Here is a 25,173-nt window from a genome sequence, read left to right as displayed (position 1 = left end):
AACCAAGCAATGCCACCGGCTTCATTGTTCATCGCGGTGGCTCATAGAGCCAGACTAAGGCTACCTAAGGATTCAGTGTTGATGCAAGAGCCTCATAGAGCCAGACTAAGGATACCCAAGGGACCAGTCTTAATTCAAGAGGCTCATAGAGCCAGACTAAGGCTACCCAAGGGTTCAGTGTTAATTCAAGAGGCTCATAGAGCCAGACTAAGGCTACCCAAGGGTTCAGTGTTAATTCAAGAGAGCCATAGAGCCAGACTAAGGCTACCCAATGGTTCAGTGTTGATTCAAGAGGGTCACATAGCCAGACTAAGGCTACCCAAGGGTTTAGCGAATGGCATAGCTAACTGCGTGTGCAGGCAGTGTAACTGAGGCGTGGCCCACGGGCCAGAGCGGTAGAGGCGCCGGGCGATGCAGAGGGGGAAGTTGGACAGGGCACCCCCCGCACCCCTGTTTCATTGTTTTAACCAGGGCCAGTGCCAACCTCGCCCGGCCACTGGCTAAGAGGAAGGAGAAAGAAATAGAGAAGAGGTGGAGGAGGAGAGGGCAGCTTCATTCGCCCCCCTGCCTTGGTTCCCTCCTCCGTAGGGCTTCACCTCTCTCAATATTTCCCCAACCGGCGCACCGCATCAGGTTTCCCTCTCGCTACTGTTACTCGTCCACGTGCCACCTACGACGAAAAAAAGATTTCGCCACCCGGTTCACAACATCGAGAATACTTCTCGCTGCGCCTGTAGCTACCGCCAGTCACATGCCACCCAGTCCACTCCAGTCTCCCAGCGCACCACATCCATCACGCCTTTCGCTGTGGCTACCGCCACCACTCAATGTGCGCACCCGCTCCCGTGTACACAGTAAAATATTTGCCGATAAATTAAGCCCCGTTCTTTACGCGTCGCATCCGCCAGCTAAAACAACACGGAGGGTGGGGGGGGGCGATGATGATGATGATGACAGAGGAGAGAGGGGGGTGCGAGACATCTCTCCACGTACCACAAGTGCTGTGCAAACAGAGCGCTAAGACCGGCGACCTCTCGGCGCTGCTGGATATCTCTGTAATCCACGGCGCGGATTGCAAACACGCGGGCGGCACGAGGCGCTGTGCGCTGGAGTGGCGGCATTAGCGGGTTTGGTCGCGCGACGTCAAGGGCACGAGTTTGTATCCACGTCGAGGTCGACTTGGGTGATACGTCATGACGACCGTCGCTTCTGGCCCCAGTGTATAAAGTGGAAGCGGTACCCCGGTCACCCGATTCGACCGTGAGTGTTTAGTTCTCAGCGGGGTACAGGCGCGGCCCTGCAAGCGCCTGCTCGCGCTACTGCTGGTGGGAAGGCCTCCGCTAGAGGGGGGGGCGCTGAAGAGCTCCCCCGCCGAGACGGTGTTTGGCCTACTCTTCCCACGCTGGCCAGACGCGTTGTTGGAAGAGGTGGGAGTGCTCACACGTTAAGCCACCAGACGCGCCCTGCCGATCTACATTTGTGGACAGAAGCGGCGGTGGTGGGATGGGGGGGAGATTTGAAAAACTCGCCCCACGCTGCCGCGCCGGGAGATAAGGTCACTCGTTGACTCGCACGCACGGACAGACACCCTGACACATGAGGCTGCTCTCTGCGCTTGTGAACTTGGCTCAATCCCGGCCGTGAGCACGATGCGCCACGCGTGAGCGCGTCGCGTCGCACGTGAGCGCGATGCGCCGCACGTGAGCGCGATGCGTCGCACGTGAGCGCGTCGCACGTGAGCGCGTCGCGTCGCACGTGAGCGCCATGCGCCGCACGTGAGCGCGATGCGCCACGTGAGCGCGTCGCACGTGAGTGCGTCGCGTCGCACGTGAGCGCCATGCGCCGCACGTGAGCGCGATGCGTCGCACGTGAGCGCGTCGCACGTGAGCGCGTCGCGTCGCACGTGAGCGCCATGCGCCGCACGTGAGCGCGATGCGCCACGTGAGCGCGATGCGCCACGTGAGCGCGTCGCACGTGAGCGCGTCGCGTCGCACGTGAGCGCCATGCGCCGCACGTGAGCGCGATGCGCCACGTGAGCGCGTCGCACGTGAGCGCGTCGCGTCGCACGTGAGCGCGTCGCGTCGCACGTGAGCACCATGCGCCGCACGTGAGCACCATGCGCCGCACGTGAGCGCGTCGCGTCGCACGTGAGCGCGTCGCACGTGAGCGCGCGGCACGCAGGTGGCGAGGTCGCAGCCGGGGCCCGCGGGTCCTGGCGACACGCTGCGCTCGGGGTGGAGGGGGCGGGTGCCGTGCGCTCACTCGCTCCCCGGGATGTCCGGATGGGCTCCTCGAGCCGTGACCACGCGCGGGATACAAATCGGGGAGAGTTTGGCGGAGATTTATTTCGCGAAAATGTGAGCGTGGCTGACAACAGATGAGACGAGGCGACGTGTCCAGGGATGTTTGGTTCAGCCCGCCATAGTAGCGCTCTACTGACCACTCTCCCTGCACTCTCTCCCTGCAACTCTCTCTCACTCTGTACTCTGTCCACACTCCCCCCTATACGGTCTCACTGCACTCTCCCCCCTACACTCACGCGCTTTCCCCACACTCTCTCGTCGAATTCTCTCCACCCAGTGTCCTCTGGACTCTCAGCTAATGCTCTCTCTACAAACACACTCTCTCCACACTCTCCCTGTACTCTCTCTCACACACACTCTCTCCACACTCTCTCCACACTCTCACACACACTCTCTCCACACTCTAACACACTCTCACACACTCTCACATACCCTCACACTCTCTACAAACACTCTCTCTCTCTCTCCACACTCTTCCTGTACTCTCTCTCACACACACTCTCCAAACACACTCTCCCCACACTCTCCCTGTACTCTCTCTGACACACACACTGCCTACACGATCACTGTCCACTGAGTGTTACATTCACACAAATACACTACCAATCCCCGCACACAACAACAGGCAATCGTCTTTCGTCACCACGGTGCTTGTGCCAGGCTAGGTGCATTTTAAATCCTAAACACAAAACAAAGACACAGATTCCCCATATAGCCTTTAGCGGGCGGTTGGCCACCACCACCCCGCCACCACCTAATAGCAGCTCGCTGTCACAGTCTGTGCGGGGCTACACGGGGGAGCTTTGTCTGTGCCTGCGGGAGCCCCCCTCGGTGTTGGACGTTGCCAGGGCGCGGCGCGACTCGTGGGCAGCGGAGCGCGGCGCACACCAGGAGAGTGAAGAGTGAGGAGTCAGGAGTTCTCTCCCTGCACTCTCCCTGCACTCTCCCTGCACTCTCCCTGCACTCTCCACGAACTCTCTCCCTCTCTCCACAACATCTCCGCAAGCACACGCTCTCCCTGCGCTCTCCTTCCCCACTTGTTCGGAGCAGCGCCGCGAGATTTGAAGCTCTCCCGCGCCGAGGAGTCGGGGAGGCAGGGTTTGGGATCGTTTCGGAGGAGGAGAGGTGGTGAGGGAAGGAAGAGGTGGCGAAGGAGGAGGAGGAGATCGTGGGAGGAGGAGTGAGAAGTAGTCAGATGAGGAGGTAGAAGAGTGGGTGGAGGATGAAAGAGTTGGCGGAGCAGGAGGAGGGATGGTGTGGCGAAGGAGGATGACGAGATGCGAGTAGGAGTAGAATGAGGAGGGAATAGAAAGCGGAGTTGGAGGGGGGGGAGAGCCCCCCCCCCGGCCCCCCGCGGCGTGGCGAGTCTGGACTCGCTGTGAACGCGGCGTCATCACGGAGCGAACTCAGAGGACGACGCCACTCGCCCCCCCCCCTCCCTCTGAGCGCGTGCGTCCAGCCGGGCCCTCAAGGAACACGGCCGCGGTGTTCGGCAGCCAAGCGAGGACAAGGGGCGACGCGAGCTGCATAACACGAGTGCGTGTGTGTCTGTGTGTGTGTGTGTCTGTGTGTGTGTGTGTCTGTGTGTCTGTGTGTGTGTGTGTCTGTGTGTCTGTGTGTGTGTGTGCGTGTGTGTGTGCGTCTGTGTGTGTGCGTGTGTGTCTGTGTGTGCGTGTGTGTGTGCGTGTGTGTCTGTGTGTGTGCGTCTGTGTGTGTGCGTGTGTGTCTGTGTGTGTGCGTGTCTTTGTATATCTGCGTGTGTGTGTGCGTGTGTGTGTCTGTATATCTGCGTGTGTGTCTGTGTGTGTGCGTGTGTGTGTCTTTGTATATCTGCGTGTGTGTGTGCGTATGTGTGTCTGTATATCAGCGTGTGTGTGTGTGTGCGTGTGTGTCTGTGTGTATCTATGCGTGTGTGTGTGTGTGCGTGTGTGTCTGTGTGTATATCTGCGTGTGTGTGTGTGTGTGCGTGTGTGTCTGTGTGTATATCTGCGTGTGTGTGTGTGCGTGTGTGTCTGTGTGTATATCTGCGTGTGTGTGTGTGCGTGTGTGTCTGTGTGTATATCTGCGTGTGTGTATATCTCCGTGTATGTGTATATCTGCGTGTGTGTGTATATCTGCGTGTGTGTGTGTGTGTAGTGTGTGGAGCGGTGGTTAACGCGTTGCGCTACGAACCTGGCGGCCCGAGTTCGATTCCCGCTCACGGTCAACACCGCTGACGATTATCTGAATCGGTCTGGGGCCTCCCCTAGGTCGACTCAGCCTCAAATGAGTACCTGGTATGCGGTGTGTAAACATCGCCACCGGGGAGACAAAGGCGGCCGGGCGTGGTGCTGGCCACCAACCCCATCGTGTGCCGTGCCGGCCTTCATAGGTGCTCGCTAACAGCACTTGCCCCAACAATCTATTAAGGCTATACGGGGGATATTTTTTTCGTATATCTGTGTATACGTGTCTGTGTGTGTCTGTATATCTGCTGTGCGCGTGTGTGTGCGTGTGTGTGTGCGTGTGTGTCTGTGTGTATATCTGCGTGTGTGTGCGTCCGTGTGCGTGTGTGTGTGCGTGTGTGTGTGCGTGTGTGTGGGTGCGTCCGTGTGCGTCTGTGTGTCTGTGTGCGCGTGGAGGTCCGGTCACGCTCTCTAAATGAAAACAAGCGAATTCGCATTTCTAAAAACGGAAATAGATTTATCTGATGTGTATATATATGTTTGTCTGGCCGTTGCTGTTATTCCTTGCAGTTGTTTAGATCTCGAGTTATACGCGGAATGAGGGCCGCGTGTTTCGATAAATCCATCACCGGGGCCGGGAGGTCCCTCGCTCTACTCTGCTGTTCCACAAGAGCTGTGACCCCCCCCCCCCACGTGATCATTTCTCGCCGTGTAATTAGCCGATTCTCGCCTCGATCGCTCGGACAGCGCAGAACACGCGGCTCGATTGAAGGAGGCGCTGAGACTCGGCGCTTGAGATGCGCGGAGGGCACGAGATGGAGTGATGGAGTGATGGGAGAGGAGATGGAGTGATGGGGTGATGGTGGGAGAGATAGAACGATGGGATGCGAGACGCGGGGGAGAGAGAGGGAGCGGGGAGATGAGCTGGAGCAGAGGCGAGGGGAAGAGAGAGTGCGTGGTAGTGGTGTGTGTGTGTGGGGGGGTGTATGATGAAGATGTATTCCTAAGACCTGGGCCCCCTAATACACCATCGCTGCATCACCACAAACCCCCCCCCCTCTTCACCCCCCACCCCAACACGCGAGGCTGATTCACAGTCTGCGCATGCCGCGCGCGCCACGCATTCGCGTTACGTCAACAGTTCTAAAACAAAGACACAGCTAACCCGTTTAGCGCGCGTATATACTGCTGGGGCAAGAGCTGTTAGCGAGCACCTATTAAGGCCGGAGTATTAACACGCGAGAGGAGGTTTGCGTGGCCAGGACCGGGTATTCATTTGAGGCTGAGTTGACCTAGGTGAGGCCCATGACCGGTTCAGATAATCGTCACTGGTGTTGACCGTGAGCGGAAATCGAACTCGGGTCGCCGGGTTCATAGCGCAGGGCGCTAACCGCTACACTACCGCTCCCCACTACGCACACAGGCACAGACACACACAGGCACACACTCTTACACACACTCAGAAGCAAGCGCACAGACACACACTCAGAGGCACACACGCACACTCACGAGGGCACATTCACACGCGCACATGCACACGCGCACATGCACACGCGCACATGCACACAACAACAGCAATGGGGAGACAAAGGCGGCTGGGCATACGTGAATCTGTATAAGAGGCATTGGGCACTCGCTCGCAGCAGCAGTCCTCTCTACCAGAGCACATCTGTGGGCATGAGCGGTCTCCGTGAGAGACAGCGAGACGTGCCTTTGCCTCTGTGTTCAATTACTGATGGCGATGATGGTGATGATGATGATCATTATTTAACACAGTTGTAATGCACCACTGGCAGCTGAGGCTATTGATACCCAATTATTTATAATCGCGTCCGGAGACCGTGTCTTCGATCATCCGCCATTCACTCTCGCCCGGGATTGTGCACGATGCTGCTGCTGCTGATGATGATGATGCTGCTGCTGTTGCTGCTGATGATGATGATGCTGCTGATGATGCTGCTGATGATGATGTTGCTGCTGCTGATGGTCATATGGACGATGATTGCTATAACTGCTGCTAATAATTAGAGTAATGATGCTACTACTGCTGATGCTGCGAATTATGATGCTACTGCTGCTGATGCTGCGAATTATGATGCTACTGCTGCGGTGAAAAATGCAGATGCAAAACATGATGATGTTACTGCTGCTTGTGGTGATGATGCTAATGATGCTACTCGTAATGATGATGTTGCTGATGATGCTGATGATGCTGCTGCTGCTTGCCAGTCGCGATTACGCACTGGTAATAGGATTGACAGAGCCAGGCGAGGCTGGTGAGGATCCACCCCGCCCCGCCCCTCACCCCCTGCCCCACCACCCATCCATCACCCCCCCCCCACGCTGCTCGTGGCGCCGAAGCTGCCACCACGACCCGAGTGATATCAGCTCCACGATTCACTGGCCGCGAACGCAGTGGCCGCTGTCAAAGTCAAGAAGCCACCGCGGCCAACGCAGCCGATGCCATCACGGCCCCGATATCGCTCCCTTCCCTCTGCGAGACAATCCAGCCGCTGGACAGACGGCAGACGGACACTCGGTCACCTCCAGGGGCTTTGCTCTGAGACCCGCCGACATCCCTTCCCACCGCCACCCATCCCCGCGGTGGCTTCGGCCCTTCCGTGCGCTCGCCTCCTAAAGCCCTCACCAACACCGCCGCGGCCGCCACCAGAGCTTCATTCGAGCCGGGTCTGTTCGGCACGCCACGTCCAGTATACATGTCCCCTCGGCCGTGGCTGCCAGCCACGCGTCCGTCTGCTCTAAGCTCCCAGCGATCCGGAAAATATTCATTGAGATAATAAGCCGTGCAGGAATGTGACACACACACAGACAGAGAAAGATCCCACGTAGAGCCTGACCAGACTGACACGCACGGAAGCAGATGCACGCACACACTGTGTACACAAATAGCAAGATCCCCCGTCTAGCCTACATGAAGTGCTGAGGCAAGTGCTGTTAGCGGGCACCTATGAAGGCCGGCACGGCACACGAACAGATGGGTGGCCCAGCGCCACGCTCGACCACCTTTGTCTCTCCAGTGACGGTATTTTACACATTGCACCAGGTATACATTTGAGGCCGAGTTGACCTAGGGGATGTCCAGGACACACACCCATCCGAATTGCCACACACGCGCCCGACTGGGAGGAAGGTTGAGTGAGTGAGCCTCAATTAGTGAGCTGATTAGTAAGCGGATGGCGTCGGTGAATAAGCCAACCGAGCCTTGAAGGGCAGTGTGGCACTGTGTGTGCATGCACGTGTGTGTGTGTCTACACCCAGCACGTGTGTGTGTCTACACCCAGCACGTGTGTGTGTGTGTCTACACCCAGCTCGTGTATGTGTGTCTACACCCAGCACGTGTGTGTGTGTGTCTACACCCAGCACGTGTATGTGTGTCTACACCTAGCACATGTGTGTGTGTGTCTCCACCCAGCACGTGTGTGTCTACACCCAGCTCGTGTGTGTGTGTGTCTACACCCAGCTCGTGTGTGTGTGTCTACACCCAGCACGTGTGTGTGTCTACACCCAGCACGTGTGTCTACACCCAGCTCGTGTGTGTGTGTCTACACCCAGCACGTGTGTGTGTCTACACCCAGCACGTGTGTCTACACCCAGCTCGTGTGTGTGTGTGTCTACACCCAGCACGTGTGTGTGTCTACACCCAGCACGTGTGTGTGTCTACACCCAGCACGTGTGTGTCTACACCCAGCACGTGTGTGTGTCTACACCCAGCACGTGTGTGTGTCTACACCCAGCACGTGTGTGTGTCTACACCCAGCACGTGTGTGTGTCTACACCCAGCACGTGTGTGTGTCTACACCCAGCTCGTGTGTGTGTCTACACCCAGCACGAGTGTGTCTACACCCAGCACGTGTGTCTACACCCAGCTCGTGTGTGTGTGTGTCTACACCCAGCACGTGTGTGTGTCTACACCCAGCACGTGTGTGTCTACACCCAGCTCATGTGTGTGTGTCTACACCCAGCACGAGTGTGTCTACACCCAGCTCATGTGTGTGTGTCTACACCCAGCACGTGTGTGTGTCTACATCCAGCTCGTGTGTGTGTGTCTACACCCAGCTCGTGTGTGTCTACACCCAGCACGTGTGTGTGTCTACACCCAGCACGTGTGTGTGTCTACACCCAGCTCGTGTGTGTCTACACCCAGCACGTGTGTGTGTCTACACCCAGCACGTGTGTGTGTCTACATCCAGCTCGTGTGTGTGTCTACACCCAGCTCGTGTGTGTGTCTACACCCAGCACGTGTGTGTCTACACCCAGCACGTGTGTGTGTCTACACCCAGCACGTGTGTGTGTCTACACCCAGCACGTGTGTGTGTCTACACCCAGCTCGTGTGTGTGTGTGTCTACACCCAGCACGTGTGTGTCTACACCCAGCACGTGTGTGTGTCTACACCCAGCACGTGTGTGTGTCTACACCCAGCACGTGTGTGTGTCTACACCCAGCACGTGTGTGTCTACACCCAGCACGTGTGTGTGTCTACACCCAGCACGTGTGTGTACACCCAGCACGTGTGTGTGTCTACACCCAGCACGTGTGTGTGTCTACACCCAGCACGTGTGTGTGTGTCTACACCCAGCACGTGTGTGTCTACACCCAGCTCGTGTGTGTGTCTACACCCAGCACGTGTGTGTGTCTACACCCAGCACGTGTGTGTGTGTCTACACCCAGCACGTGTGTGTCTACACCCAGCTCGTGTGTGTGTCTACACCCAGCACGTGTGTGTGTGTCTACACCCAGCACGTGTGTGTGTCTACACCCATCACGTGTGTGTGTCTACACCCAGCACGTGTGTGTCTACACCCAGCACGTGTGTGTACACCCAGCACGTGTGTGTCTACACCCAGCACGTGTGTGTGTCTACACCCAGCACGTGTGTGTCTACACCCAGCACGTGTGTGTGTCTACACCCAGCACGTGTGTGTACACCCAGCACGTGTGTGTGTCTACACCCAGCACGTGTGTGTGTGTCTACACCCAGCACGTGTGTGTCTACACCCAGCTCGTGTGTGTGTCTACACCCAGCACGTGTGTGTGTCTACACCCAGCACGTGTGTGTGTGTCTACACCCAGCACGTGTGTGTCTACACCCAGCTCGTGTGTGTGTCTACACCCAGCACGTGTGTGTGTGTCTACACCCAGCACGTGTGTGTGTCTACACCCAGCTCGTGTGTGTGTGTCTACACCCAGCACGTGTGTGTGTGTCTACACCCAGCACGTGTGTGTGTCTACACCCAGCACGTGTGTCTACACCCATCACGTGTGTGTGTCTACACCCAGCACGTGTGTGTCTACACCCAGCTCGTGTGTGTGTGTCTACACCCAGCTCGTGTGTGTGTCTACACCCAGCACGTGTGTGTCTACACCCAGCTCGTGTGTGTGTCTACACCCAGCTCGTGTGTGTGTCTACACCCAGCACGTGTGTGTCTACATCCAGCACGTGTGTGTGTGTCTACACCCAGCACGTGTGTGTCTACATCCAGCACGTGTGTGTGTCTACACCCAGCTCGTGTGTGTGTGTCTACACCCAGCACGTGTGTGTCTACACCCAGCACGTGTGTGTGTGTCTACATCCAGCACGTGTGTGTGTCTACACCCAGCTCGTGTGTGTGTGTCTACACCCAGCTCGTGTGTGTGTGTGTCTACACCCAGCACGTGTGTGTCTACATCCAGCACGTGTGTGTGTGTCTACACCCAGCACGTGTGTGTGTCTACACCCAGCTCGTGTGTGTGTGTCTACACCCAGCACGTGTGTGTCTACACCCAGCACGTGTGTGTGTGTCTACACCCAGCACGTGTGTGTGTGTACGTGTACATGCATACCTTGCAGGTGTGTGTGTGTACGTGCTCATGTCCACGTGTGTATGAATGCACGTGCTTATGCATGGATATGGATGCATGGATATGAGCACGGAGGCACCCAGCACGTGTGTGTGTATGCGTGCTCATGTTTATCCACAGCTGGATGAGATCAAAGCGAAGAAATAGATGCAGGCATGTGCGCATGTGTACGTGTATGAATGAGTGATCATAAGACAGTATCGCTCTACTTCTGCATCGGACCAAAGTGAGAAAATATATGTTTGTGTGTGTCTCGGTCTGTGTGTAATATGTTGTGCGTGTGTGTGAACGTGTACCTGCTATATCTGAGTGCTATGCTGTACGCGAAACTGCTGCTCGCTTTCTACCGACAGCCTCGTGACGGCAGCCCGCGTGTCCCCTCGAACCCGGCTATGCGGGCAGACACGCGGCGGCGCGCGCGTTATTGATAATCACCCGTAATGAACAATTACGCGATCCGCGTCAACCTCCCCACGTGCCAATTAAGGATGTCCGGACCAATCATCTCGAGACAAACAGGAGGGCCGCTAAATAAATGATGGAATTTTGTTTATTAATGAGAAGATAAAATTTCAGCAAACGACATCTATTATAGATACAAACAGCACGTGATTATTAGCCTTGATCGATCCACTGCTGGAACATTCTCCCTCCTCCCCTCTCCCAGAGCCGCTGCTGCCATCTCTCCCGGGCTCGCCATGCAGCAATACATCGAGTGCCGTTTGCCCAAACTTCACAACATTGTCCAGCTCGGGTTGGTTGAGAGGCGCGCCCCAAGACCGCTTCAGATATCAAGCGCCACTGCTGTTGGTGGCCGGGAATCGAACTCGGGAGGTCCGGGAGAATATTGATATTGCGATGCGCTCACCACTGTGGCCCCCCTCCTCCTCCTTCCCCCCTCTACCCCCCCGCGCCCCTCCCCATCAATGTGATCTTGCACACTCCGTGCAATGTGTGCAGCCGTGTGGGTCAATCGCGGTGAAGGCCGCACCGCCGCTGGCACTGCCCCGTGGTCTCGCGCACTCCGCGCACGCACTCGGCGAACGCGGCCACGGCAATTGAACCTTCAGGGTCAATTGTCGTCGGTGCTGAGAAGCGGCGACGAAGAGAACCCACGAGTCAACGTTTCGCTTCTGAGAAGCCAATCGGCCACCACCACCAGCTCCATCTCCTCCTTCACGCAAGCCTGGGCTACTGCAGCCGCCTCGCTCGCCCTCACTCTCGCATTCTCTCTCTCTCTGCCCTCTCCCAACACCATCAGTTTTGACCAATCCACTGCTGGATCGAGACCTCCCCAAAGCCGTCATCGCCATCTCTCACAGGCTTGCTCTCAAATCTCATTACCACCATCGCCTCCATCATCACAGCCACCACCGACACAGCCCCTACCATCACCATCGCGACCACCTCCCCTTCCATCACTACCACCACCAACCCCACCACCAACCCCAACCCCACTACCATCGCCAGCCGGCGTTAGATCTTCCCATTGTTACGCAGGTGACACGAATATATGTTTAACTTCTTTCGCACCGTACGTGGCCAACCACTCTCACAGGCTCATCGCCACCACGACCACCAACCACCAGGGCCCTTCAACTTCACCCGGGTCCCGGCCCACCACGTCCAGGGTGCCTCTCGCTGCGGATGTGACTACCTCTCGTCAAGTGCCACCTGCTTCGAACCGACCAGCTGTGCTGAAAAAGAATCCCTTGGATGGAGCAACCCACCTGGCACCCGCAGTGCGAGCAGACACCACGCCGGATGCCCTCTCAGGCGCGTTACCTCCCCCTGGATGCCACGCCGCCCTGAGTCTCGTCCCGCAGCAACTGCAATCCTCGTATATGCGCTTGGGTTTTTCCCCAAGCTTTATGGTTTATTCCCGCCTGAGACGGGTGATGTACTTCGACAAGGGAGCTGGACAGACTGTCCCAAGCAGGACTCTCGCGCAAATAGATGTCATAGACTCGGCGAGACTCCTCTGTGTAGATCAGGACCGCTGTTGTAATCGATGGCTCTGTGAAGTTAATAGCATAAAGTAGGTCACGTGAAGAAGAGGAGATTACATTGAACTCCATTCTCCCCACAGTGACCTCCCCTTGTAACTCATTCCCGCACTCACACAATCGCTACATCACTCGCTCCCTCGCTCGCTCACTCACTCATTCACCTGCTCTGCCTGCTCTCTAAATCTCTCATCGCTCTCACGAACTCATTCACTCCATTGTATTAATTTACTCAATTCACCCACTCATCTCTTCACTCGCTCAGTTGCTCCCTTACCCAGTCACTCACTCGCTCACTCTTCTCCAGACTCATTCATTCCTTCAGACTCGCTGTCCTTCCTCAATCAAGTCACTCCTCGCTCGATCGCTCGTTTCCTCCCTCACTCGCTCCTTCTAGAACCCACTCACTCACGACCGCGAGCACTCGAATGCTCTTTTCATTCACTCACCCACCGCGTGCATCACAGCCATGAGTGAGGACGATGATGGCGATGATAGTGGTTGTTGTCGTGGTGGAAGTGGTGAGAATGGCGAGTGTGATGTGACTTATACCCCGCACCTCGGGCAGTGTCTCAGCCAGCATCCTCGCTCTCCCCTCACTCTCCCCTCGCTCTCTCCCCCTCCTCCTTGACTCCCTACGCCTCCACTATTTTAATGAGCGCCCCGTGATTTATTACAGAGCGCGTGGATCCGCCTCATCCAGTCTAGGAATCTCATCCCGACCCCACCTCCACCCCCAATACATTACATCAACAATAGTAGTGACATCAACAATAATAACAACACAGAAGTAGTAATAACAACAATAATAATCAGTTACAATGCCCTCCACTGCTCACCCACGAAGGTCTCATTGTGTCTCAGACTCTCTTTCAGGAGGGTCCTGCTCAGGGCTTGAGTTCTCTCACGATATTCTCCCGGAACGCTGCTCTTCGGCTGACTTGGGAGTCGGCATTATCGGCGTAAGGCACTACCACTAGAGTACAACATGCACGCTTATCCACAATTATCCTGTGTTATTGTGCCCCATAATCCCATGAACAGGTTTATACAGTGTGTGTGTATGAGAACAAAATAAGGCGAGATGGATGTGTCGTGGCTAACATAAAATAATTCCAAAGGCTGAAATGAAACGCAGCTCCTGTTGCATGGCGATGTTTGACCAATCAACGCGGCAGCGCTCCGCGTGGGAGGAGCGTGGAGAGCCGTGCCCGTGCGCTGGAACTGTGTCCACGTGGGTATCACAGGTGCCACAGGCTGCGGGGTCACGTGGCGGGCAACACAGGGCAGTGCATCATGAAGACAAAACCACAACCCCACATTGATGACTAGAGTGGTGAAGTATGGTCAGACCACGTGATCGCACTGCGTGGGGAGGCGGCCTTCACCCTGCAGTGGATTGACACAGGGGCTGTCATGGTTTACACTGGACATCTGTGAAATAGAGCTCATCGGATTCCTCCAGTTTACATATTCCGGGTATTTTATATCACTACTACAACCCCTTGGTAGCGGTGCTTCAGCGGTGATCCCGTGACCCTAGTTCGATTCCCTGCCACAGCGAACATCAGTGTCGAGCGACACCACACACACACACAACCCCGGCAGTGCCGTCCCCTCCCCACCACGCTTCACCAACCGGCACTGGACCAGCGTGGTGAAGTATGGTCAAACCACCAAATCGTCCAACGCGATTGATCGACACGGCGTGGGCGAGAGGATGACCTCATCCAGCAGTGGACTGGCACGGGATGGGGGGGTGGGTCTTGGCTGGGGATGCCGGCGTGTGAAGCGGAGCAGCTGCTTACAAATCGTGCCAGTTGCGGGGGGAGAGAGCGAGGGGGGTGGGGGGGGGACTGCGTCGGTGTTGAGTGTCGGAATGGTTGCGGCTGGCTGCTGCTCGGCACGCGGCGCGCTGTTAATATTTAAAGGCGAGGCATGGAAATCGTCTTGCTCGGACTGACTGGGCCACTTGGTGGCGGAGGTTTCTGCGGTTCGAATCCTCGCGGCTCCTCCTGGTTAACGCCGTAGACGTTACGTCGTGATGTTAGCGCCCTGGGCTATACGTCGTGTTGTTAACGCCGTGTTGTTAACTTCGTGAGCGTTACGTCGTGTTGTTCACGTCGTGAGCGTTACGTCGTGTTGTTAACTTCGTGGGCGTTACGTCATGTTGTTAACTTCGTGAGCGTTACGTCGTGTTGTTAACTTCGTGAGCGTTACGTCATGTTGTTAACTTCGTGAGCGTTACGTCGTGTTGTTAACTTCGTGAGCGTTACGTCATGTTGTTAACTTCGTGGGCGTTACGTCATGTTGTTAACTTCGTGAGCGTTACGTCATGTTGTTAACTTCGTGGGCGTTACGTCATGTTGTTAACTTCGTGAGCGTTACGTCATGTTGTTAACTTCGTGAGCGTTACGTCATGTTGTTAACTTCGTGAGCGTTACGTCGTGTTGTTAACTTCGTGGGCGTTACGTCATGTTGTTAACTTCGTGAGCGTTACGTCATGTTGTTAACTTCGTGAGCGTTACGTCATGTTGTTAACTTCGTGGGCGTTACGTCATGTTGTTAACTTCGTGAGCGTTACGTCGTGTTGTTAACTTCGTGGGCGTTACGTCATGTTGTTAACTTCGTGGGCGTTACGTCGTGTTGTTCACGTCGTGAGCGTTACGTCATGTTGTTAACTTCGTGAGCGTTACGTCATGTTGTTAACTTCGTGGGCGTTACGTCATGTTGTTAACTTCGTGAGCGTTACGTCATGTTGTTAACTTCGTGGGCGTTACGTCATGTTGTTAACTTCGTGGGCGTTACGTCGTGTTGTTAACGCCGTGGGCATCGTTACAGGGACGTTCTTCGGGAATAAGAGAGATGGGCCCGCTGTGTGCACAGGCGTCAGTGTCCAAATATTTTACAAATTTGATTGAGAAAACAAATAGACAGGAAATTACCAAGTGGGGTATAAAGACCACAGAGCAGCGTCGTCCCCTTCTGTGAAGCTCCTGCAGAGCGTGCCGGCAAGTCGAGAACTCCTTCCCCTGCCTGATGATAGCGACTTGGGATATGCGACTTGGGAGAATACCAAAATGAGCGAACTATCTGAAAAAAGTTAACTTTGTGTGAGAGTGTGTGAGAGTGTGTGTGAGATTGTGTGTGAGATTGTGTGTGAGAGTGTGTGAGAGAGTGTGAGAGTGTGTGGGAGAGTGTGAGTGCGAGAGTGTGTGTGAGTGTGTGTGTGTGAGAGTGTGTGTGAGAGTGTGTGAGTGTGTGTGAGAGTGTGTGTGTGTGTGTGAGTGTGTGTGAGAGTGTGTGAGAGTGTGTGTGAGTGTGTGTGTGAGTGTGTGAGAGTGTGTGAGTGTGAGAGTGTGTGAGAGTGTGTGTGAGTGTGTGAGAGTGCGAGTGAGAGTGTGTGTGAGTGTGTGTGTGAGTCTGATTCTGTTGTTTGGGGGAGCGGTGGGGCAGAGGTTCGCCTCCCAGGCACGGCTCACATCGCAGTGTCAAGGTCCGTGCGGCGCCCTAGAACCCCGTGACGAGCGCTGTGATGCTGTTGCGTTGGCAGCGGTACGCAATCAACAACAACAACAGCAGCAACACATTCGCCAATAACAACAATGTGCCCTTCAAAGGAAAACGAGTCACAGTACATGATCATTATAAAATATTATGGCCATTCTTGGCAGCGCCGAGACTGACCTGTCTATGTGCTGTGTAGAAGGGCCACTGCCCGAAACAACCTTAATAGGTGCTCGCTAACAGCACTTGCCCCAACAGCCGGTGTAGGCTACACAGAACGGGGGGGAGGGGGGGGGTCACGTGAGGCCGAGTCAATGGAAACCAACTCGAGCCATGAGACGGCTCCGAGTGGCAGCCAGAGCCAAACACGCGCTGATGAGACCCACAAAGTGGTGGTGGTGATGGTGGTGGGGGTGGTGGTGGTGGTGGTGGGGGTGGTGGGGGTGGTGGTGGTGGTGATGGTGGGGGTGGTGGTGGCCGTGGTGGTGGTGGTGGTGGTGGTGGTGATGGTGATGGTGGTGGCCGTGGTGGTGGCCGTGGTGGTGGGGGTGGTGGTGGTGGTGATGGTGGTGGCCGTGGTGGTGGGGGTGGGGGTGGTAGTGGGGGTGGTGGGGGTGGTGGTGGTGGTGCAGTAGTTAGGACGCTGCTACTGGGCAGTTGGAGGCAGTCGCCCTCCAACAACAACGGAGGGCAGAGGAGCGACGCCTCACAACAACGGGCGGAGCGCCGGGTGGCTAAGGCACAGCAAGTTGGCACAGTAGGGGGCACAGGTGGTGCATCAGCCAATCATCTCAGTCGACCTGTGGCACCTGGGTCTGCCCTGTGACCTCCTGCCAGCGGGCGTTCGACACTTCACGTGGCCTCAACGTGCACCTAGCCTGGCACAAGCGCCGTGGTGACGTCACCGCCACTTAGTGGCGAATGGCGGCTGTTGTTGCAGTAGTTAGGCGACTGTGATCTAAGAAGCGCAGGCCAACTTAGTTCGACACGAGGCCAGGGCTCACGCTGAGTGGCGAGTGCCCTCTCTGAGCTGGTCACGACCCAACCCCAATTTGCCTTCACCGACCCGTACTGACCAGCGTGGTGAAGTATGGTCAAACAACCCCCAATAGCCGTACACAGCATGGAGAGGCCTCGAAACACGTGGCGTGACAAAGTGCTGTAACTATCATATATAAGACGCACGTGTTCCTGCCGTGTGTTAGAGGGAAGGTTTTACTCCGATAGTTGGCAGTGTGTGTGTGTGAGAGATATGGAGACCAAATCTGTGTAACTCTATTGACGCAGGACACAAGTATTGGGTGCGTCTTACTTTCTGGAGCGTCTTACAATCCGAAGAATACGGGAATTTAAAAAAAGGGGGGGGGGTGAGGGGGGGTCTCTGAGACCCCGTGTAAGGAAGGAGTCTCCTTCCCGGAGCCCGTATCGTGGTTGGGAAGGGGAGTTGTAATCTGTAGGATCAACTCTCCAGATTTACCGCGCTCTGCATTCTTGTGCAAAAGAAAATGCAAGCAACAAGTTGCACGTGGCGACCAGTTGCACGTGGCGACCAGTTGCACGTCGAGCAATTGTTAAGCATCTGTTAGCTGCTCTGCACGTGCCACATGAGAGAGAGAGAGATGGTGGACTTCACTCCTCGATTCCTCCAGCCATGTGGAGGACTTCGTCTCTACCAGACAGTGACCGTCTCGGCTCATCCACCACCAGCACCACCACACTGCAGTGTCACACAACTCACTCGCCCACACACTCAGCCACCCACTCATACAACTCACTCACCCAACTCACTCACCCACCCACTCAGCCACCCACTCACACAACTCACTCGCCCACCCACTCAGCCACCCACTCACCCAACTCACTCACCCACCCACTCAGCCACCCACTCACACAACTCACTCACCCACCCACTCAGCCACCCACTCACACAACTCACTCGCCCACCCACTCAGCCACCCACTCACCCAACTCACTCACCCACCCACTCAGCCACCCACTCACACAACTCACTCGCCCACCCACTCAGCCACCCACTCACCCAACTCACTCACCCACCCACTCAGCCACCCACTCACACAACTCACTCGCCCACCCACTCAGCCACCCACACACCCAACTCACTCGCCCACCCACTCAGCCACCCACTCACCCAACTCACTCACCCACCCACTCAGCCACCCACTCACACAACTCACTCGCCCACCCACTCAGCCACCCACACACCCAACTCACTCGCCCACCCACTCAGCCACCCACTCACCCAACTCACTCACCCAACTCACTCACCCACCCACTCAGCCACCCACTCACACAACTCACTCGCCCACCCACTCAGCCACCCACTCAGCCACCCACTCACCCAACTCACTCACCCACCCACTCAGCCACCCACTCACACAACTCACTCGCCCACCCACTCAGCCACCCACTCACACAACTCACTCGCCCACCCACTCAGCCACCCACTCACCCAACTCACTCACCCACCCACTCAGCCACCCACTCACACAACTCACTCGCCCACCCACTCAGCCACCCACACACCCAACTCCCACACTGCAGGTCACAACAAACAAGCAACAAAGATCCCCCATATAGCCGTAACAGACTTTTGGGGCAAGTGCTGTTAGCGAGCACCTATGAAGGCCGGTACGTCACACGAGCGGGTAGGTGGCCAAAACGACGCCCGGCCGCCTTTGTCTCCCCAGCGGCGATGCTTGCACGTCGCACCCACTCAGCCGCCCCACTCGCCACACTGCAGATCACCTCCCTTCTCTTTCTGCATCTCCATTCCCACTACTCCGCTCTGCAATTCCCTCCTCGCATCGCCATCTCTGTCCCCAAGTTCGTATACTAATGATAAACTCGCTCGATTCCACACACGCGTTAACTCTGATCGAGAGACACGTCCCGCGAGCCGCGTGGCGCTTCAGGCCTGAGCTGAGCACCAATCCCCTGTAAGCAGCATGAGTTCGACGTACAATGTTGCATGCCATGCGGTCAGTAACAAACTGCACCGTTTAAAGTAGTTACTCTATGTAGTATGAACATATGATGCAACATCACCACCATCGTCACCATCACCATTATCACCACCATCACCACCATCGCTATCATCATCACCACCATCACCACCATCGCTATCATCATCACCACCATCACAACCATCGCCATCATCACCACTATCGCCATCATCGCCACCATCGCATGACGTGGAACCCCGCGACTCACGGCTCAGTGCGGCTGCGGCGGAGATGACCGGGATGAAGATCAGGGGGATGAGGGGGGGCAGGGGTGGCAGCCTCCACCCCGTCCACCGGAGGGTCCCGTGGGGGGCGCGGGACCCCCTCGCTGACCCCAGGACCCCGGCTGTCCCCTCCATGCAGACGCGGGGGCCGCGAGCAGCGCCAGGGGCCCTCGGAGTGGAGGGGAGCGACTTCTCACATGGCCCGCCTGGTGGTGACGCGCGCACACGTGGGGCGAGAACACAGGCGGACAGACAGACGGACGGATGATGGACGGACTTGTAGATGATGGACGGACAGGCAATGGAAGGACAGAGAGCGCTGAACGAACGGACACGCGGATAGACACGCGGGATGGACACGAGGGGAGAGGCAATCGGGAAGATATTAAGAGAGACGGAGGGATCGATGGATGGGCGGATGTGGTTGTGACGGTTAATGGATCCGTGCAGCACTGATGGGACCTTCGTCTACCTGAATGGGATGCACAAGACAAAGATCCTCCGTGTAGCCTGAACAGGGACACGTGCTGTTAGCGAGAAGCACCTATGAAGGCCGGCACGGCACACGAGGGGGTGGGTGGCCAGCACCACGCCGGGCCGCCTTTGTCTCCCCAGTGGCGATGTTTACACACCACACCAGGTACTAATTTGAGGCTGAGTCGACCTAGTGGAGGCCCAGGACCTGTTCAGGTACTCGTCACTGGTGTTGGCCGTGAGCGGGAATCGAACTCGGGTCGGCGGGTTCGTAGCGCAGCGTAGCGCGAACCACTGCACCACCGCTCCCTCTATTCAGTCTAGTGCACACATGCACACATTCACACACGTAGCATAACATATAGACACACACCACCTACATACACACATACAAGCAGACACACATACAAATCACATTCACACAAACACCGACACGACGTACATTTACACATGGACACGCACTGACACACACACATTCTCTCATACACACACACATTCTCTCACACGTACACACAGGATACAGACACATGCAGGGGCAGGCAGCATGCTCCCGCACAGAACACACACACCGACACACACACCGACACACGCATGGCCCATGCAGACTACATCTCTCTATCCCGCACGCTCTCGCACTGTACCTGTGCGCGGCACGAATCGGCACCACCACCACCACGCTCTCTCGTCCCTCTCCTCCTCCGCCTCCAACGATTACATCTCGTCTGGCACCACCCGCTCCCTCCCTCTCCCTGCCTCCCTCTCTCGCCACTCTCTCGCTCACTCGCCCCCCTCTCCCCCGCCTCCTCCCCCCGTGCCGCTGCTGCTCCCCCCGAGTCCGGCTTGGCCACGACGCTCGCGATGCCGCGAGTCTCCCGTGCGCCTCCCTCGCCACCACCACCACCACGACTACGACGCTGCTGCTGATGATGCTGCTGATGCTGCTGCTGATGCTGCTGACCAGGCATGGGGAGGGGATGAGCTGAGAGCCGTGCGTTGGTTCACAAGGCACCCGCAGCCCCTACCACCACCACCACACGCTCCTATCACGACCGTCCAGTGCAGAGCGGGCGATGTTTCTCGCGTCTCTCCCCCCACCGCCTCGGTGCAGCGACGAGATGGGGTGGGCAATGAGGGTGACGAGGAGGAGCGGGGTAGACCCGAGCGAGCGCCTCAGTTCATCTCTCCTCTACACAGTCTCTCCATCTCTCTCCATCTCTCGCTCTCTCATCCTCCCGGCTCGCTCGCTCTTGCGCGCACACGCGCGCACGTACAGGCGACCCCCCCCAATCCCGCTCCGTTCCCTCTCTCTTTCCCCTCTTCTCTCTGACGCCCCCTCTCTGCCAAACGCCGCTTGGGAGAGAAGAAGGCAACGATTTGTGGATGAATCGATACCCGGAGCCCGGCGGCCGCGCGGGACGAGAGGGCTCAGTGCGACGTCGAGTGGAGTGGGAGCAGGAGGGGACGGGGGGGGGGGCTGAGAACCCCGTGTGTGATTGTTGTGTGTCTATGGTGTGTGTGTGTGTCTATGGTGTGTGTCTATGGTGTGTGTGTGTGGTGTGTGTGTGTATGTTGTGTGTGTGTCTATGGTGTGTGTGTGTCTATGGTGTGTGTCTATGGTGTGTGTGTGTGTGTCTAAGGTGTGTGTCTATGGTGTGTGTGTGTGGTGTGTGTGTGTATGTTGTGTGTGTGTCTATGGTGTGTGGGTGTCTATAGTGTGTGTTGTGTGTGTGTGTATGTTGTGTGTGTGTCTATGGTGTGTGTATGGTGTGTGGGTGTCTATAGTGTGTGTATATAGTGTGTGTGTCTATGGTGTGTGTGTGTCTATGGTGTGTGTCTATGGTGTGTGGGTGTGTGTGTTGTGTGTGTGTCTATGGTGTGTGTATGGTGTGTGGGTGTCTATAGTGTGTGTCTATAGTGTGTGTGTCTATGGTGTGTGTGTGTCTATGGTGTGTGTCTATGGTGTGTGGGTGTGTGTGTTGTGTGTGTGTCTATGGTGTGTGTATGGTGTGTGGGTGTCTATAGTGTGTGTCTATAGTGTGTGTGTCTATGGTGTGTGTGTGTCTATGGTGTGTGTCTATGGTGTGTGGGTGTGTGTGTTGTGTGTGTGTCTATGGTGTGTGTATGGTGTGTGGGTGTCTATAGTGTGTATGTCTATTGTGTGTGTGTGTGTCTATAGTGTGTGTGTCTATGGTGTGTGTGTGTCTATGGTGTGTGTGTGGGTGTCTATGGTGTGTGTGTGTCTATGGTGTGTGTGTGTGTCTATAGTGTGTGTGTGTCTATTGTGTGTGGGTGTCTATGGTGTGTGTGTGGGTGTCTATGGTGTGTGTGGGTGTCTATGGTGTGTGTGTCTATGGTGTGTGTGGGTGTCTATGGTGTGTCTGTGTGTGGGGGGAGCGGTAGCGTAGCGGTTATCGCGCGGCGCCACGGATCGGGCGACGCGAGTTCGATTCCTGCTCACGGCCAACACCAGTGACTGTTATGGCTAAACTGGTCCTCGGCCTCCCCTAGGTCGACTCAGCTTAAAATTAGTACCTGGTGCGGCGCGTAAACATCGCCACTAGGGAGACAAAGGCGGTCGGGCGTGGTGTTGTCCACTCACCCCCTCGTGTGCCGTGTTGGCCTCTATAGGTGTTCGCAAACAGCACTTGCCCCAACAGTCTGTTAAGGCTACACGGGAGATCTTTGTCTTTGTGGTCTTAGGCATCCCCTAGGTCGACTCAGCCTAAAAAATAAGTACCTGGTGCGATGTGTAAACATCGCAACTCGGGAGACAAAGGCGGCCGGGCATAGTGCTGGCCACTCAATCCCTTGAATGAATGACCCCGGCAAACAGCACTTGCCCCAAAAGTATGTTAAGGCTATACAGGGGATATTTGTCTTTGTGGCACTTGCCCCAAAAGTATGTTAAGGCTATACGGACGATCTTTTTCTTTGGTGCTGGCCACCCATCTCATCGTGTGCTGTGCCTCATAGGCGCTACTCGCTAACAGCACTTGCCCCAACAGTCTATGAAAGCTACACGGGGAATATTTGTCGATGTATGCCTCTATGTAGGTGTGGGTGGGTGTGGGTTTAGGTGTGTAAAGTGTGTCTGTGTGAGAGAGTTTATATGTATCTTGAGTTCGTGTCAGTCTTCGTCTTTGCATGTATCTGTGTCAGTGTGTGAGTGTCTTTGTAAATGTGTGTCTGCATGTTATATGAGTGTGTCTTTGCGTCTTCGCACATATGCCATTGTGTGTCAGTGTGGCTGGTCTGTTTGGGTGTGTCTCAGTGGGTGGGATCCTCTCTCTGTGTGTGTGTACATATTTATTGGATGCGTTTGCCGACGCGTGATGTTGACTTTACAAATTCCTTGCTGGGGTCATTCAGTCCCCCTTCCCTTATATAGCGGCATGACAGATCACACCTCCCTTGACACACTCAGCGTCACGCAGTCACATCGCGTGTCTTAAAACTCATCGAATAATCGATGCAAATCGATAATTATTTAATGATCAATTGATTTGTGTTTTTTTTATGAGTTTTTGTATTCTTGATGTATTGAATGTTATGGGTTCACGTGAACCATAAGGCCGCTTACAGTCGACTTAGCACCGTGATGCACGATGATACATCAGATGCACCTCGTATTTATACAATCACAGCTCATGTGTCAATCCACTGCTGGGCGAGCGGCTCCCTCTACGTAGCGTCGTTTATGGCGGTTGTTTGACCATACTTCACCACGCTGGTCAGTGCGGATTGCTGAAGGGTAATGTGGGGGGGGGGGGCAGATATGGTTCAGTTATCACTGAATGTAGCCGTGGCTGGGAATCGAAAACAGCCGGACTTGTATAGCGGCAGAGGCCCCATATCGATAAACTGTCGTTCACACATCGTGCCGTCAGCAGAGGATGCGACCGACAGTGGCGTCACGCCTCGTAGTGGAAGTCAACGCAGCTCCCCAAATAGCTTGCATTACAATAGCAATCATCATCATCAGCATCATCATCATCAGCAGCAGCAGCCATGGTCAATCCACTGCTGGATGAAGGCATACGCAAGCCGCCTGCGCCGCCACCTCGCAGGATGTGATTCTAAATCCACCCAGCACCGTCACACGAGCTGATTTCATCGCTCCGTCTCCTCCACGTAACAACTAGAAAAAAGCAGCAGAAATTACATAGAACACCATCGACCTTGTTCGATCCACTGCTGGATGAAGACCTGCTATCCCCCCCGCCCCCCACGAATGTAAAACGACTTTTTTTTAAATTCAGACATTCCTTCAGAGCAATTAGTCCCCTGTAACCAGCGCGTCCTTACGCCACGTGACCGAAGTTAAATATTGAGTGCGTAGCATGTGCGATAGCAGTTGCGATAAGTGGAAGGGTGAGTGGAGGGTGAGTGGGAGGGCGAGTGGAGGGTGAGTGGGAGGGTGAGTGGAAGGATGAGTGGAAGGGTGAGTGGAGGGTGAGTGGAGGGCGAGTGGGAGGGTGAGTGGAGGGTGAGTGGGAGGGTGAGTGGAGGGTGAGTGGGAGGGTGAGTGGAGGGCGAGTGGGAGGGCGAGTGGAAGGGCGAGTGGGAGGGCGAGTGGAGGGGTGAGTGGTGGGGTGAGTGGGAGGGTGAGTGGAGGGTGAGTGGGAGGGTGAGTGGAGGGCGAGTGGGAGGGCGAGTGGAAGGGCGAGTGGGAGGGCGAGTGGAGGGGTGAGGGGTGGGGTGAGTGGGAGGGTGAGTGGAGGGTGAGTGGGAGGGTGAGTGGAGGGGTGAGTGGTGGGGTGAGTGGGAGGGTGAGTGGAGGGTGAGTGGGAGGGCGAATGGAAGGGCGAGTGGGAGGGTGAGTGGGAGGGCGGGTGGGAGGGGCGAGTGGGAGGGCGGGTGGGAGGACGAGTGGGAGGACGAGTGGAGGGGTGAGTGGTGGGGTGAGTGGAAGGGCTGTGCTTTGTTTTGATCCACAATGGCGTTTACCGCCGCACTGCAATCACAATTAAGCGTGGCGCACGGACAATTAGCCGCAATGCAATTAAGGGTGTCATCCGCACATGCATGGGGGGTGGCATGGGAGGGGGGGCGAGGGGGGGGGCGAGGGAGATGACCGCATCAACCTGCGGGAAAATCCGTGAAGTCAATTCAATTAACAGCATTGACCATTTGCGAGTGCTGCTGCTGCTACTACGGCCCCGCCAGTGTGACGATGTCATTCATTCGTTAGCCAGGAGTCTCATCAAGACTCTTCTCTCGAGAGGGGCCCCGCAGCTCCGTCGGGATGTTTTGGATAATTATAGTTCATTTGTGTAAACAATGGGCGTTGTTGTTGTTGTTGTTATTCGAGGGAGGCGATTGGTGAACCCGGAGAAATCCCCCACTCCCTCGCGTGCGAACAAAGGGGATGCCGGTCACTGAAAGGGTTCGACCTACAGGCGGGATCACCAATGAACAACCCACTTGCTCTACTGCTATCCCATGGCCGCATCGCAGCCCAATAATTTCGGGAGTTGTATTAAATCTCTTCTATTCGTGATCCACCAATTGTTGTTGTTGTTGTTTTTCAAAAGCGCTGTCATCACAAGCGCGCATCGGCGTCTGTAAACCTCCGAGTCGAGGCGAGAACGTCCGGCGGTCCATCAGCCTC

General features: G+C 56.0%; 1 protein-coding gene across 1 annotated transcript in view; it reads right to left on the bottom strand.

Moving 5' to 3' along the window:
* Window positions 1-20,303, bottom strand: part of LOC144720462 (uncharacterized) — a 53,555-nt gene extending 33,252 nt beyond the window's left edge. Inside the window, exons 1-2 of the mRNA XM_078597265.1 lie at window positions 20,204-20,303; window positions 19,073-19,294 (exon numbers count right to left, since the gene is read on the bottom strand). Coding sequence (XP_078453391.1) covers window positions 19,073-19,223 — 151 coding nt within the window. The 5' untranslated portion in view covers window positions 19,224-19,294; window positions 20,204-20,303. The remainder of the gene's footprint in view (window positions 1-19,072; window positions 19,295-20,203) is intronic.
* Between the last annotated feature and the right edge of the window lie 4,870 nt (window positions 20,304-25,173).

The sequence above is a fragment of the Lampetra planeri genome, chromosome 8 (assembly GCF_965212315.1).
Source record: "Lampetra planeri chromosome 8, kcLamPlan1.2.h2, whole genome shotgun sequence".
Lineage (NCBI taxonomy): Eukaryota > Metazoa > Chordata > Hyperoartia > Petromyzontiformes > Petromyzontidae > Lampetra > Lampetra planeri.
The sequence above is the reverse complement of the archived record's forward strand: the minus strand, read 5'-3'. Positions and strand labels throughout refer to the sequence as shown.